General features: G+C 32.2%; 1 protein-coding gene across 1 annotated transcript; it reads right to left on the bottom strand.

Annotated features, from left to right (window-relative positions):
* Positions 1-208: 208 nt before the first annotated feature.
* LOC143063195 (glyoxylate/hydroxypyruvate reductase A-like) lies at positions 209-13722 on the bottom strand. Its single transcript, XM_076235184.1, has 10 exons — positions 13585-13722; positions 8469-8597; positions 7679-7716; positions 6744-6880; positions 3742-3818; positions 3343-3433; positions 2800-2920; positions 2153-2220; positions 959-1088; positions 209-404 (listed from the first exon to the last, which is right to left on the bottom strand). The coding sequence occupies exons 1-10, from the start codon at positions 13703-13705 to the stop codon at positions 318-320; spliced, it is 999 nt and encodes a 332-aa protein (XP_076091299.1). The 5' UTR covers positions 13706-13722; the 3' UTR covers positions 209-317.
* Between the last annotated feature and the right edge of the window lie 941 nt (positions 13723-14663).

Genomic DNA, 14663 nt, shown 5'->3' with positions numbered 1-14663 from the left:
CAGGGACGTCAGCCACAGACACTCGTCTAGAAAAAACAACCTATGTACCTTTATAGGACTTTTTTCTGGGACGAGTGCCTGTGACGTCAGCGCATGCAACCTGCCCATAAACACCAAACTGTTGAGCATAATGCGTTCATTAGAGACATCAGCCATCTATATTAACTCAATTTATATTGCATATATTGAAAACTAATGCAAATTTAAATCATGTTTTTTGTAAAAGTAAATTTAATTAATTCTAATCACATTTATATTGTAATCATCCAAGTTTTATTTTCCTGTCTTTTGAACACACCAAGTATAGCGAAATTAAGTCAGTAACCTCCACTCCAGTTCACGAGACCACCAAGTTTTTCATTACCGACAAATTTCATGTAATTTTCAACAAAAGTCTGGACGACCTACAACATATCAATACCAGTGTTAAATCAGCATCAATTTTGTTTTCTCATTAAGCCAAGAATATCTAGCATAAGGTTTTTTTCATTTCCAGATAGGCCCTGGTATTAATTATATTTTGTAGTGAAATGACGTAACATAGAGGATAAATATATATCACACCAACTCTTTAGTCCTTAAGTAGATAGCAAAGTTTTCTGAAACGAACTTGTACAGTGTTCTGTTGAATCCAATCATTATGTTATCCTTGGTGTATTTAAAATATATACCAAATAGTGAAAAATGCAGACCAGGTTTCTGCATCGTATATTTGTAACTTGTTATTGGTTATTTTGACGAAAAACACAAAATAAATCAAGTGTGTATATGTTGCTAAGGCAATCTTTTGTCAGGTGTAGAAAGATGTTATTATTTCTAATGAATTTAACAATTTATAAGCGGTGAATCATAAGAACATCGTATTAATTTTTTATATGTCAGGCCAATATAAAACTAAAGTTACTAAACAGTTAGATATAAGCGGTTATCATTTCTGAAATGTCAATGTAGTACTCACTAGTTGAGTCTGACAAGGTCCTGATATATGTGGTGTAATAATCACGTTAGGGAATGACCACAAAGGACTGTCAACTGATAATGGTTCTGTGTTAAAAACGTCTAGAACAGCACCGCCAATCCATTCATTCCTTCAAAATAACATACATACATGTATATCATTTAAGCTTACGTGCATTTGGAATTATTACATTTTTAGTATGTCTTCTATATAGATAGTTATGTTCGAATAAAGGCAACAATAGTATACCGTTGTTCAAAGGTCATAAATCGAAATCCAGGTTACAAACTAAAAACAAGAGAAACACATCATCTATAAGTTCATATAAGAGGAAAACAACGAAACAACAGAACACTGAAGTGCAACAAAAAGCAAACAACATACATACCATACCCGTAGCCAGGGGGGGTTCGGACGAACCCCCCCTTGAAATCAAGTAAGCACTGTTAAAGTCAACGTTTTGTTCAAATTGTGACTGTTAAAGTCGAGTTCATGAGTCCAACGAACCCCCCCCTGGAAATTCCTGGCTACGGGCCTGCATACATAGAAACGAACTATAAGATAACAAAATACATAGAAAATCCGCTAAATGTTCTGTTGCTATCAACTCTTTAATATCTTCAAAGAACAGCATATGTTTCCCTAAGAAAATCATCTTCAAAATTGTATTTTCCTTAGTAGCTAAGTCCCTTAATTAGTTATTTTAACTCACCAACACATAGGGCCAGTGTGAGTTTTCCCATCACTTGGCGTCTATTGTTTATTGTCCGTCGTCGTCATCCGTTAACTTTTACAAACATTTTCGTCTCTGAAATTACTGGTTTTTTGGACACGTCTTTTAAAGTAGATAATCTAATGGTGATTGTGGCCAAATTTAGTCAAATTAGGCTTGGTAATTTTAGAGAAGATTTTAAAAAATAAAACTTATAAAAAAGCTCACTTGGCCCTTTAGGCAAGTCGGTCTAAAAATGATCAGCGATGAAAAAAAAAGAATAAAAGAAAATATTTCTGTTATTAATTCTATTCTAGTTTTCAATGTTGGAGATGTACATTACTGACGATGAACACAGATCTTAATGAGCGACACAGACTCTTTGTATATATAGTCTCAATAATTTCGTTTATACATTATTCATACTAAATCGTCTAAGAAAAGATAATTTTCTCTGCCAATTTACCTTTGTAAGTAATTACCTTAAAGCAGTGACCAAACTATCCTCATTAATAACAGTTCCTCTTCCAACATTTATAAATACTGACCTCTACAAAGCACCAAGTGGGGAACATTAAAACAATAGCAACAACGACAGATTAGAGACAACGAAAACTGATGCAGTACCTCTGTTGCTAATGTGCTTTGTATATATGCCTTCTTATGCTTATATGTTTCAATTTTTTTTGTTTTTATAGTGATTAAGATTATAACACAATGTTGATGTTAGCTAGCTAGAAAACCAGGTTTAGTCCACCATTTTCTTCATTAGAAAATGTCTGTACCAAGTCAGGAATACGACATTTGTTATTCATTCGCTTGATGTGTTTCAGCATTTGATTTTGCCATTTGATTAGGGAATTTCCGTTTTTAATTTTCCCAACAGTTGAAGTCTTTTTTGTGATTTTTCTTTTTTCAATGTTGAACTGAATTTATGTAAAATGTGGCTTGTTATATTATAACAATTAAATCTAATGTATGTGTTTCAAAATTTGACTCTACATGTTAATACGAAGATGTTGTATGAGAACCAATAACTCATGGAGTTTGTACAAAAAAAAGTGAAATTCAGGGGCGCTATTATACAATATAATGTTAATGCCACTGAAGCAGAATAAATCTTGTTAACCTTTTCCATACAATGCTTGAGAATATCCCCTGATAGAAGATCTTTGGTATCAGGAGTTGTTGGCAATACACTACATATATAGTCACAGCTCTGTAAAATTTCAGGGAGGTCCTTGGTGGTTCTGCAAAAAATGTTATATTTTCAGATTAAACAAACAACTTTGATATATAGTATATATTATTTGTGTCTAATAAGTAAAAATAGTTAGATTTCCAAAAACCTATTCTTCATGTTCCTTTGTAACTCTTAAGTCATCAATAATCATAAATCTATATACAACAGGTAAGAATTAAGTCGCCACTCCCAACATATATGGTTAATGCATATACTGTTTACAAGTTACACTCCTTATGTTGCCTTTGTACCCCTTACTATTCTGGATTTGCAACTGTACTGAGGCACAATTTGAAATTAAAAATGATGAAATGCATTATGTTAAAATTACAAAATCATCAGATATTTTCTTTCATAGTATCTTTTATAAGTCAGATATTATTTCATTAGTATTTCAAAGGTATATATATATATATATATACAACGTACTTGTAAACATCTAAAGGTAAATCTGGATTATTTTTCGCTTCCCTTGTCATTCCCCAGACTTCCATTCCAACTGTTTTACAGAATGTTCCAACTTTATCAAGGTTAAGAGCAGAGATGTATGCATAGTCATTAATAATTCATAACATTGCCGGAAAAAACATAAAACTATAATTATTCAGTATCCGTAGTAAAAACGTACTTTTGGTATAATGTATGTAAGACAACATAATATATGCATTAATTACGTATGTTATAAAATTTAAAACTCTACATTTCGAATGAAAACTAAACCTTCCAACAAGTATATCTTCTTTATTCACAACGTGATATGGAATGAATTAAATGCATAAATTTTAAGTTGAGTACAACACTTAAAGTGCATGACAAAGGAGTACTTACTTCTGGTACCGATTTGTCCTGCGCCAAGGATACCGAGTCTTAGGTTTGAGAGAAGTCTTGGATTCTTATATTCCTCCCTACAGAACAAAAATAACATATTTTTGTTTCGTATAATATTGATTAGATGTCAACAAAATACAAAAGCATTTGTTTTAATATATCTTAACTTTACTCAACATGTTTAAGGTTATATATATAAAACGTTTCGTTTTTGTCTAGAAATTATGAATTTAATTCTTTAACAATAAATAAAACAATCTTTTAGTCGGATAAATGACACTTGCCAAGCTAATAATCTTCAAATGTTCAGCACCTTAATGAATGAATCCTATGACAAAAAAAAAACTAAACGTTACTTTACAAATATTCGTCTATTGCATTTACCAATGGAAAGAATCAACCGGTCTGTAAAGTATGGCGAATTATTGTGAATTAACGTTACGAACTAAAAGATGCTTTATTAAAATGTGGTACTATATAAAATGGAAATGGGGAATGTGTCAAAGAGACAACAACCCGACCAAAGTGCAGACAACAGCTGAAGGCCACCAATTGGTTTTCAATGCAGCGAAAAAACTCCCGCACCCGGAGGCGTTCTTCAGTTGACCCCTAAACAAAAACGTATACAGGTTCAGTGATAATGGACGTCATACTAAACTTCAAAATATACACAATAAACTAAAATTAAAAATCATACAAGACTAGCAAAGGCCAGAGGCTCCTGACTTGGGACAGGCGCAAAAATGCAGCGGGGTTAAACATGTTTTTTTTATATCTCAACCCTACCCTATACCTCTAGTCAATGTAGACAAACAAAGACAGCAATTACACACAGTAAAAGTCAGTTTGTTTAAAAGAAGTTCGAGTCCGTTGTCAGAATAGGTAACAAAATGACAACGATACATAAATTAACAAAGGACTACTAGCAGTTACTGGCATGCCAGCTCCAGACCTCAAATAAACTAATTGAAAGATTATGTCTTCATTATATGAATATCAAGTAAAATTCCTCCCGGAGTTTAGTATTATACCATCATTAGATATATGAGGAGAACATAACCCGTATCATGCCAACAACTGGTTTTGGAATAAATGTGTTATTTCCGATGCAAAGACCCTACAAGTGAATCAATATCAAAGCCAAAATATGCAATCTTTAATGACCGCTATCGTAACTATATCTCTTCTTAATAAGTATGTTTAAAGGTTTTGATAGCCTTTGAGGTGAATGCAGACATGTTTGTGCTTTGTAAAGAATATTACCATACAAAATTGAATGTGAAATACCTGAACGTATAAAATGTCTGCATGTTGAATTATATTTACGAATGATGTAATTGTACCGATGATAAAATTTAGTAAATGTTTTGACAAGTTTGTGATAATGAAAACCCTGGTGTAATAATTTTTCAGTAATACACAAATTTCTCTCGCTATAATCTAATTCATTATTAGTATTAGCTTTATTTAAAGTTTGTTCAACAGGATAAAGGAGTAGGTCGGTAAGGACCGATTTTGGTAGCTCAAATTTCAGGTTCATCTGACGAAAGATTTTTAACACTTTTTAAACAGTTAACTGTCTATTTCATTTGAATCAATTAGTTTATGTGAAAGATTTTAACTGATTTAGTCATTTAAAGCGATCCGATTCAAGCTCAAATATGGAAAATCTACCAAATATGCCGGAAAATGTCACTTCTCAGATGGTCGTTGTTAAAAATGAAAGTGGCCGCATCCGGGTTCATACTCAACCTTTATATATGTTATGTATTATCCTCAAATACAACTTACATTTCAATATTAGGGATGAACACGAATGCGGCCACTTTCGTTTTACACGAAAACCGTCTAAAATTTAACTACAATGCTAGAGTTGTGAAGATTTCAGTAATTTAGCACAACTAATGGTGCTAGTACCCGATATATGTGTATTGTATTGGCAAAAACAGCCAATATTCATGTAGCAGAAGCATTCTACTTTCCAATAAATAACTAAAAGTTTACATTTTAACAATTTTGTAAAACTGCTCTATTTTGGGGCCAAAAAAGGGCCTTACTGGACCTACTCCTTGCTTTAGTATACATACTGATGTCGTCATTTTTGTCTCTTTGTCACATTCCCTATTTCAATTCTCAATTTTATTATTGAGAGCCAATATATCATCCACATTTCTAAACGTATTGTTAAATTTTTGTATCAGATGTTGTTTCGATGGGTCTTTGCTGATTTTAGTCATAAATTGTAACAATTTAGAAACAGGTCCACAATAAATGGTGCACAGTAAGTTCCCATTGGAATTCCGATAACTTGACGATATATGGAATCTACTAAGCCAACAAAAACGTAATCTAATAAAATTTCAAGGGCAGTTATGGTATCAAAGCATGTCCAATTGACATAGTTCTTTTGTTTGTTGCTACTAAAAAATGACATCAAAGAGTTTGAACATAGTATATTACTCGAGATTCATAATTTATAAAACCCGTACGGAAACGATTTTTATGATGAATCAGATTTTTGTAAAAAAACAACATTTACATGAATTAACAGGCCAATTTGGTTATATTTGAGGGCTAGAAAAACAAATGGCAGAACTGCATTTATACAGTTGTTATTCATTTATTGAACAGCAGTATACTACTGTTGCCTTTATTTATACTTTATAATCTATCTTTGATCCAAACGGTTCCACTCGTTTTGCCAACCCAGTAAAGTGAAGGACTAACCAGGCATATCAACAATAGAATTCGTTCAAATGAAGTATTCCTTTGGTTTGTTTGTTGTCTCTTTGCCACATTTCCCATTTTCATTCTCAATTTTATTCACAAGAACCATTATAATCACATATAGATCTCTGATTTTGTTATTGTTATCAGAAGTTACGACAGAATTTAAGGCAGATTGCGTTAGAAACACAAAAAGAGTCAATTAATCGATATTTATATTAATACTAATAGAATTTCGCACAATAACGAATGTTCAAACTACTGTCATAACTTACGGTTTCCAAACTTTGTTTTTCTGATCTTCGTACATGCCAAACATATTTTTCTCTTTTGCTAAGATATAGCCAAGAACATATTCAGCCATCAAATCTGTGAAAGCTGTCCCTCCTTGACTTAATAAAACCTGAGGAGGCTAAAACAAAGCAACGCATCCATAGAAACAACATAATATTTTGGGACGTTAAAATATAAAAGTACGGTAGATTTATTGATAAACGAACTACGGCAAATACATTGACAAAAAACATGAGGATCATATTAAGTTTAAGTACTACAAAACCAGATTGAACATGTAACAAGTTAACATCATTCCAAGTTGGTAAAACAAGGGAGTATGTACAGTAATAAAAATAGATATCGTGTACTCCCTGTGGAAATCTGTTTTCTGCCAATATGTCTTAACAATCACAAACGAATCACGCAAACTTAAACGGTCTTATGGTTTATGTAGTGTCAGGAACTGCGCGATAAGCAACCAGGACAATGTCTTCAATGAGAAATATTTCATGTTTTACTTTAAATGTTTCATGTTCTACTTGTCTTTATCTAACTTCGTGTCATGCTTTTCACAGACGTTCTGTTCGAAATCAATATACAATAACATCTATATAGTCTACTAGTGGTACGTCAGATGTACTAAGGTAGCACAGTGACAATAACATCTATAGTCTACTAGTGGTACTCGTCAGATGTACTAAGGTAGCACAGTAACAAGAACATCGCCCACGTGACTCATTTGAACCAGACGATCGTGACTTTATTAAAGTGAATTGTGTTATAAACATTTGTTTAGCCATGGACAGTTATTAAGTATCCCTAGATTCAGCAATTATATCAATAAGAAATGTTGTCGTCCTGTATACCTTATTCTGAGCCAAATTTAGGAAATCCACTGTCCGACAATAATAAATCAAAATAGAAATATATTTACCTTTTCGATGTCTATATGACGCATAATTGTGTCTACTCCTGCAAAAAAAAAAAAAAATTGTGATGAAAACAAATATGTTCACAGTTATAGTTTTCATCATGAGCGTTCATTTGTCTTTCATTGTCTTGTTTTATGTATGCATGTACTGGTAGATTTATTCAGATACGGTTCATTGCCACAGCCAGCCTTATGAAATAGTTTATTATACAAGTAATTACAACGCAATCTATTATCAATATCCTTCTCCGTCCTGAAAGTGTTCAGTGAAAATGCATCTGTCCCGGTCTTGAATTAAAAAAAATACATATAGTCACCATTTTACCTATAATTTAGTTGTCCAAGGCAACAACTGAAAATGCAACATTATATTTCAATGCCAGTGTTTTGAAGGCCAATTAATATATCAAGAAGTCCATACTTTATCAGTTGTTCAGTTCAGTTGGTGCCTTTTAAAAATTTGCCTGGCGCTGTCATATTGGACGATTGATAATCTGGTTTTCTGTTTTGTATTGTGAACTTAACAAAAAAAAAATTTAGCGTCTGTCATTGCAGTGATTTTTTGGCAAGGATATATAGCATGTAACAATCATATCTGCAATTCAGCCAGCAATACACTATCATAGGAATATAACATCCATTTACTAACATATTTGTTTACATTGTTAAACGATACAATCTTGACGTTTCAGTCTTCGTATTTGTAATCTGAGAAGCTTGAGCTAGAATAATTTCTTAAAATTGAAGATCTCGTTATCCATATGTTCATACCAAACAACAATTTGATATTTACCTGCCCATGTACTGTGCGCCCATTTAAGCTTTTCTGCCTTATAGATGTATTTAGATATAAATGGTAAATCTGCAAATAATACTTCAGCTGATTGTAGTACATTAGTCTCGTCTTGATCTGAAATTTCTCCTAAGAAAATAATAATGGAAGGATAAATCAAGACCATAAGTAAAAGACATTTAAACAAAAAATACCGATCGAACTCTAACATGTCTAAGGCTCAAAAAGAGAAAATCAACCAAAAAAAATTCTAACAAAATCTAAAAGCTATCAACCAGCTAGACTAGAAAGAAATGAAAGCAAAACAGCCCATCCTTGCATCTATGAATACACATTTAAGTTGGTCCTTTCAGAATATCACTACATTATGTTCTTTAATGACATTTCACATAATTTTAAAATATTCATGTCCGTTCTTTGAAGACTAAACATCTGGTGACCTGTGCAGGAATAATTTCATACTCGCTGTTAAATAACCCGTGCAACAATTATATGCTATCAAAACTAGAGAAAGGAATCAAATTAAGATATTAAAACAACAAGCTGATCGGATCGATTGATTCTTAATATAAACAAGAAGATGTGGTATGAGTGCAGATGTGAATCCAAGTCACAATGTATAAAAGTTAAGAATTATAGGTTAAAGTACGGCGTTCAACACGAAGCATTGGCTTACACCGAAAACCAAACTCAACGTCTAGTGCATCCCTATCTGTTTATCCTGTATTCTCTAGAAATATACTTACAAGGTCTAGTTTGTCATCGAATGTCACTTTGGTATCGTATGCCTCTCTTTTTCAAGAAAAGCATTTGCCCACTTGAGAAATTCAAAATGTTTGGTATGCATATGAATGTTCCAATATGCAAAAAAGTAAAATCGCATTGGAAAAAACAAACTCCGAGGAAAATTCAACTGTCGTGACACGAAACGTCCATCATCAAATGGCAAAACGTAAAGCTCAAAGACACCAAACGATTGGATAACAACTATCATGTTCGGAGTTCCTAACGAACATTTTCTAGACAATGTTTAATAAACCAATATTAGAAGCATACATACAAATGATCATACATGGAAAAAAAACTTAAAAACATTGTTATTTTATTTCAGATGTTATCGTTAAAATGTAATCATGCACCGCGGCACAGTAAGCCGATGGTAGTCCAAATATCTATGACGCCTTGAAAGGCTATTAAGGTAACACGATACCGAATGACGTTACCATGAGTTATCGTTCCTGACGTTATCGAATAACGTTCACACATATGGATAAGTCAATGCAGCGGGTTTTGTGTGACATTTTTAACGGTAACTTTCCCTAGATGCAGAGTGCCGAGAGTTTTGATGCAATACGTAGCGGTTATTTGTCATAGATAGTTTCATCGTTTTCTCGTAATCATTCTGCTCATTGTTAATCTTTAAAAATTATTACTTTACTTTTTAAATATTCTGTTTCTTTGATATTTAAGCATCTGCACGCTTTATCTATATATATTTTCTTATACATAACAGACACAGTTGTATCACTTTATTTTTATTCTTGGTATAGATATAGGAAGATGTGCTGTGAGTGCCAATGAGACAACTATCCATCCAAATAACAATTTATAAAAGTAAACCTTGGTTTATTTTTGCAATAAGTACTTATTCATGATTCACGCCGTATCCCCATGAAATTTTGTTTTGAATGTAGAAATCTAATTTATAGACAAGCTTAGGATGATGTGTGAAAAAAACGGGAAATTTTACAACTATTAATTCGTTTTAAATGTTCATCAAAAACACCGCTCGGACAAAATTGAAATTTATTTGGATGAGAATACGGATATAATTAGGGGGAAAAGCACAATACAAGCAAACGTTGAAAATCATAGAGAAAATAGTTTGTTTGTATGGAATGTAAAAAAGTGGTTATTTAACCGAATAACTTTTCCTGTGTTCCATGTGTAAACAGTCTCTGAAATTCATTGGTCTGTACAGAGTAAATTCGATAATAGTTTTGGAAATATTTTAAAATACAGTGCCAGCTTTGTAATCGTATAAACCAGGTCTACTCAGGACTGACAGCAACATCGGAATGAAGCATTAGAAAGTTAACGAAGGCTGAGAAATACATGGGCACTTGATTCGGCAGAAATAAAATAACAAAATTCAGGTTCTGTTACAGTCTGAATAAAGCCAGCCCGAGTATCCACTTGCGTCTACAAACGCAAGTTGATAGTTGGGGCTGGCTGTAGTCAGACCGGTTCCGTGTTCCCTGATTCCGTTATAATTTTTTTCTCGAAATTTACATGCAAACGACTGACTTTTTATTATTCAAACGGCAAGAGACTGTAAAAAAGCTAGATCTTGAAATCATTTAGATTTTATATTTGTGTTAATTTACGCTTGCATGGGTATTCGGTGTTTTTTTAGTTTTGAGTTGGAAATAATGTACATGTACAAGTTGGGAGACGAAACGATTGAAAGAAAATTAACAAAGTTACCTTTTAGGGCTCTGAGGGCCATATTGCTCGCATACTAGGCGTCGGAAAAGGCCCGGAAAGTTTCTTTCTTAAAATTAGTTTTTAGAACAAGTATACCAGTATATATATATACGTGTATAGCGTCAGTTAGAATTTTCCCGACCATCATCGCGGATGCCCTGCCTCTATTGCAAAACCTACCTATTGTATTTATTGTTAACTTGTTCTCGTCCTGAACATGCATGAAATATTTTCCACTGGACGTTAACCATCCAATAATCAAAGCAATCAATCCTACAATTAATCCCGTCACTTGGAACTTTAGTTGTTAAAATTTAAATCATTGCCTCGAATTTTTTCAAAAAATTCGACAAATTTAAACGAAGACAGCGAGAGACCAAAATTGAACAGTTACGCAAAACTAAATGTCTACGTTACCACTTGCTCATTATGGAAGTGGGGTAACATGAGACTTTATTTGTAAAAGTACAAGTACAAATAAAAAAAAAATAATTGTGTACATGTACATGTTATTTGTACAAAAGTTGGCTGATAGAATGATAAATGGAGATATGTGATACTAGTATGCAATTTATAAGATAGCAACAGCTGGGCATTAATTAAACGACATCAACACCTTAAAGACATGACAGGTTGCTGGATTAGGCATTTTGATAAAATACAGAGGCACACAGAGTACAGATTCCGGCTTACATCTGATACAGGATGAATTTCAAGCTGGAACTTTTAAATTTCGCAGTTGTTTTACTTATATAAAGAATGCATATATGATCTCAAGATTTGTTATGTAAATAATTTTTCACAAATGACAGAATGTTGAAATTTGTTTGAATACAGTTTGCTAACCCGAATTATTCAGTCCCTCCCCGTAATCGATCTCTCCTACTTACTTAATGTTGTAAGCGGAATATAACTACTGAATTATTCGGGTTAATAGTTTGCAAGGTTTGTCCGACTTGCTGAGCAAACAAGTAACACATTTACACCACGCAGATTACACTATACTTACTACATGTATTGTATGTACCAAATCAAGAATATGACAGCTGTTTATCATTCTTTTGATGTTTTTCAGCTTTTGATTTCGTCATTTGATAAGGGATTTTTTCGTTTTGAATTTTTCTTGGAGTTTTGATATTTTAATTTTTTGAATGTGTATTTTATCAGGATCATTATTTTTCCTCATAATTTTCACAAATAACAGAATGTTTAATCTTTTTTGACTGGTGAATCAAATGTAGTCTTTTATAAACAACTGTTTTCAAAATTGTATTGTATCGTCACGAACATGCATAAACTATTTGCCACTGAACGTTAAACAACCATCAAACCGAGCAATTAAAAAACTGTAAAATGAATCATTTTTTTTTTTTAAATACTATATTTCTGCATCACGGGATGCAGTGATGATACCACCATTGTCTAATATGATGGAGTTAAAAATCAGTAATTCGGATGAATCTCACGTGAAATGTTTCAGTTTACGTAAACTTAACAAAAATCTGAAGGTATTTTTTATGGTTTTAATCAAATTTTAGAACTTTGATATTATTTAAATAATTTTATTTCAAATTTTTACGTGAATTTAGCGTGTACAAAATTCCGGTGATTTATGCATGAACTATTATCATAAGATTCACATGGAACCTGTTCACGTAAGTTTCAAGTATATGCTCATTTGATGTGAAAGTCAGACGATATTAATATTAATTCATATGAGTGAAATTCCATGTGCAGGACGAAATAAAATTATATTTGATTCAGTAGAATTTTATATTGCATTACTATGAACTTTACGGCAGTCGACAGGGGATATGAAAATAAAATATACTCATTCAGATCCCGACACATATTTTTTTCTCCATTTCTCTGAGAAGGAATAACGTTATATTCTGTACATCATAACGTCACACGTTTTTGTCAAATTCAAGGCCTATCGATCAACTTTGAAGCCATTTATTTCAAAAACAAGGATGGTGACATATGAGTTTCTATACGTGTATGGATTCACTATGCAATCCTGGATATTATGTTAGTTTTTTGTTTTTCTCCGTATATAAGAAAATAGCCATCAACTCGAAAATCTAAAAAGGTAAGCCGATAAAAAGGCATTTCCCCTATATACCTAAGTAAAATTGTCGCCAAAATTGACGTTTTCCTATGAAAATTACAAAAAAACAAAAATGGTGACCCCCATTTTTTATTACATATTCCGATGTAACACGATTCAAAGTACACGTATGCCAAAAATTTTGGAAATCGGGAGATATGCCATTCGGTATCGTGTTACCTTAATTGCGTTCAAGATAGGTGTCCGAGCAGAAAATTAAAATAGCGGCCGTTTTTCACAACCGTAACGTTTGATCAAGTCGATGGTAGTCTCAAAAAGCAAAATATATCTCCATTAATGTGTAGATTTTTAAATAATATTATATAATTTATAATATATCAATGAGGACAAAATAATGTTAAGCTAATGCACCCAAAAATGCTTTCACTTTCTTTCTTTGAAGGATAGTTGTGTGACCAGTATGTCCATACTTTGAAAATATTTGCAACCGGAACAAACAATACGGATTTTTTACACTGCTGTCCTTAAAAACTTTGAATCGCCATTTATCAAACAAACCTGGTTGTACTGGAGTAATATTAGTGATATTGGCTGCAGGCAAACATTTCCTTGCAACTGCAGCGAGCTCGTTTAAAGAACTTATAACAAAAACAACAGGTGCCCGTACATTTCCAGCCATAGCGGTGATTCATCAAGTTTTACACGGATAAGTTACACTTATCTTACAGCGGTAAGAAAACACGGGTGCGAGACGAATATTTACTAATTAAACTTGATTAAATTATTATCATATATTTTATATATATAAAAAAAACATATTTTATATATATAAAAAAAATATATTTTATATATATAAAAAAAATATATTTTATATATATAAAAAAAGAAGTAGAGAAGTTTTGGATATATTTTATTTTCTTAATTTTAAATTAAAAAGGTACAATGTGCAAAGATTCTGTTTTAAAAGGATAAGAGTCTATATGAATGTAAAGCCAAGACGAACTTCAATGACCAAATATACATGTAAGCAAAACATATATTAATTTTTTTATGTTCTTTATTTTTTACTTAGTGATAGGAATTTTAATTATCAGTATAGGTTATCTATGGACTTAAAAAAAGAAAATTGGTTATATATTATTCAACAAACAATTAATAGTTACTGGAGCAACGATGCTCGTTTCACAAGTTAACCCAACATGCCCAATGCTGTGTTTGTCTACAAAGTAAACCTACTTATCAGCATTCATTAGCCATGCATAATTAAAGAGTCATCAAACCTGTAATTTATCATCATAATTTTTCTTATCAATCATATCATATTCTATATCTTGTTGTTAAAACTACATTTGTGAATGAAAGTAATCTAGGCCGGATAGCTTCAAATTTCAATATTCGATTTGTTTCTTTTAATTTAGTTAAATGGTCAGAATTTCATAAATCTATCTCTCAACTCTTGAGGAGTAACTATTTTACATATATTAACATAAAAACATATATATTGCTCTTCTTTATATTTATCATAACATTTTCTTTACTTTGTTATTATCCAATGTTCATAATAACCGCCATTTTGTTGATTAGCTTGACCTAAGATGCTGGGTTGCCATGTGTTGCTAAGGGGGGTGGGCTTATCA

Source organism: Mytilus galloprovincialis, chromosome 1 (genome assembly GCF_965363235.1).
Source record: "Mytilus galloprovincialis chromosome 1, xbMytGall1.hap1.1, whole genome shotgun sequence".
Lineage (NCBI taxonomy): Eukaryota > Metazoa > Mollusca > Bivalvia > Mytilida > Mytilidae > Mytilus > Mytilus galloprovincialis.
This window is presented reverse-complemented; position numbering and strand designations above follow the sequence as displayed.

Bases quoted from the DNA above. Each gene is read 5' to 3' on its own strand.
- LOC143063195 (XM_076235184.1), bottom strand. From the start codon at position 13,705: ATGGCTGGAAATGTACGGGCACCTGTTGTTTTTGTTATAAGTTCTTTA. The intron at 3,434-3,741 runs GTAAGTACTCCT...ACCTTGATAAAG, and splicing joins AGGACAAATCGGTACCAGAA to TTGGAACATTCTGTAAAACA. The intron at 2,221-2,799 runs GTTAACAAGATT...GGTGCTTTGTAG, and splicing joins TCAAGCATTGTATGGAAAAG to AGGTCAGTATTTATAAATGT.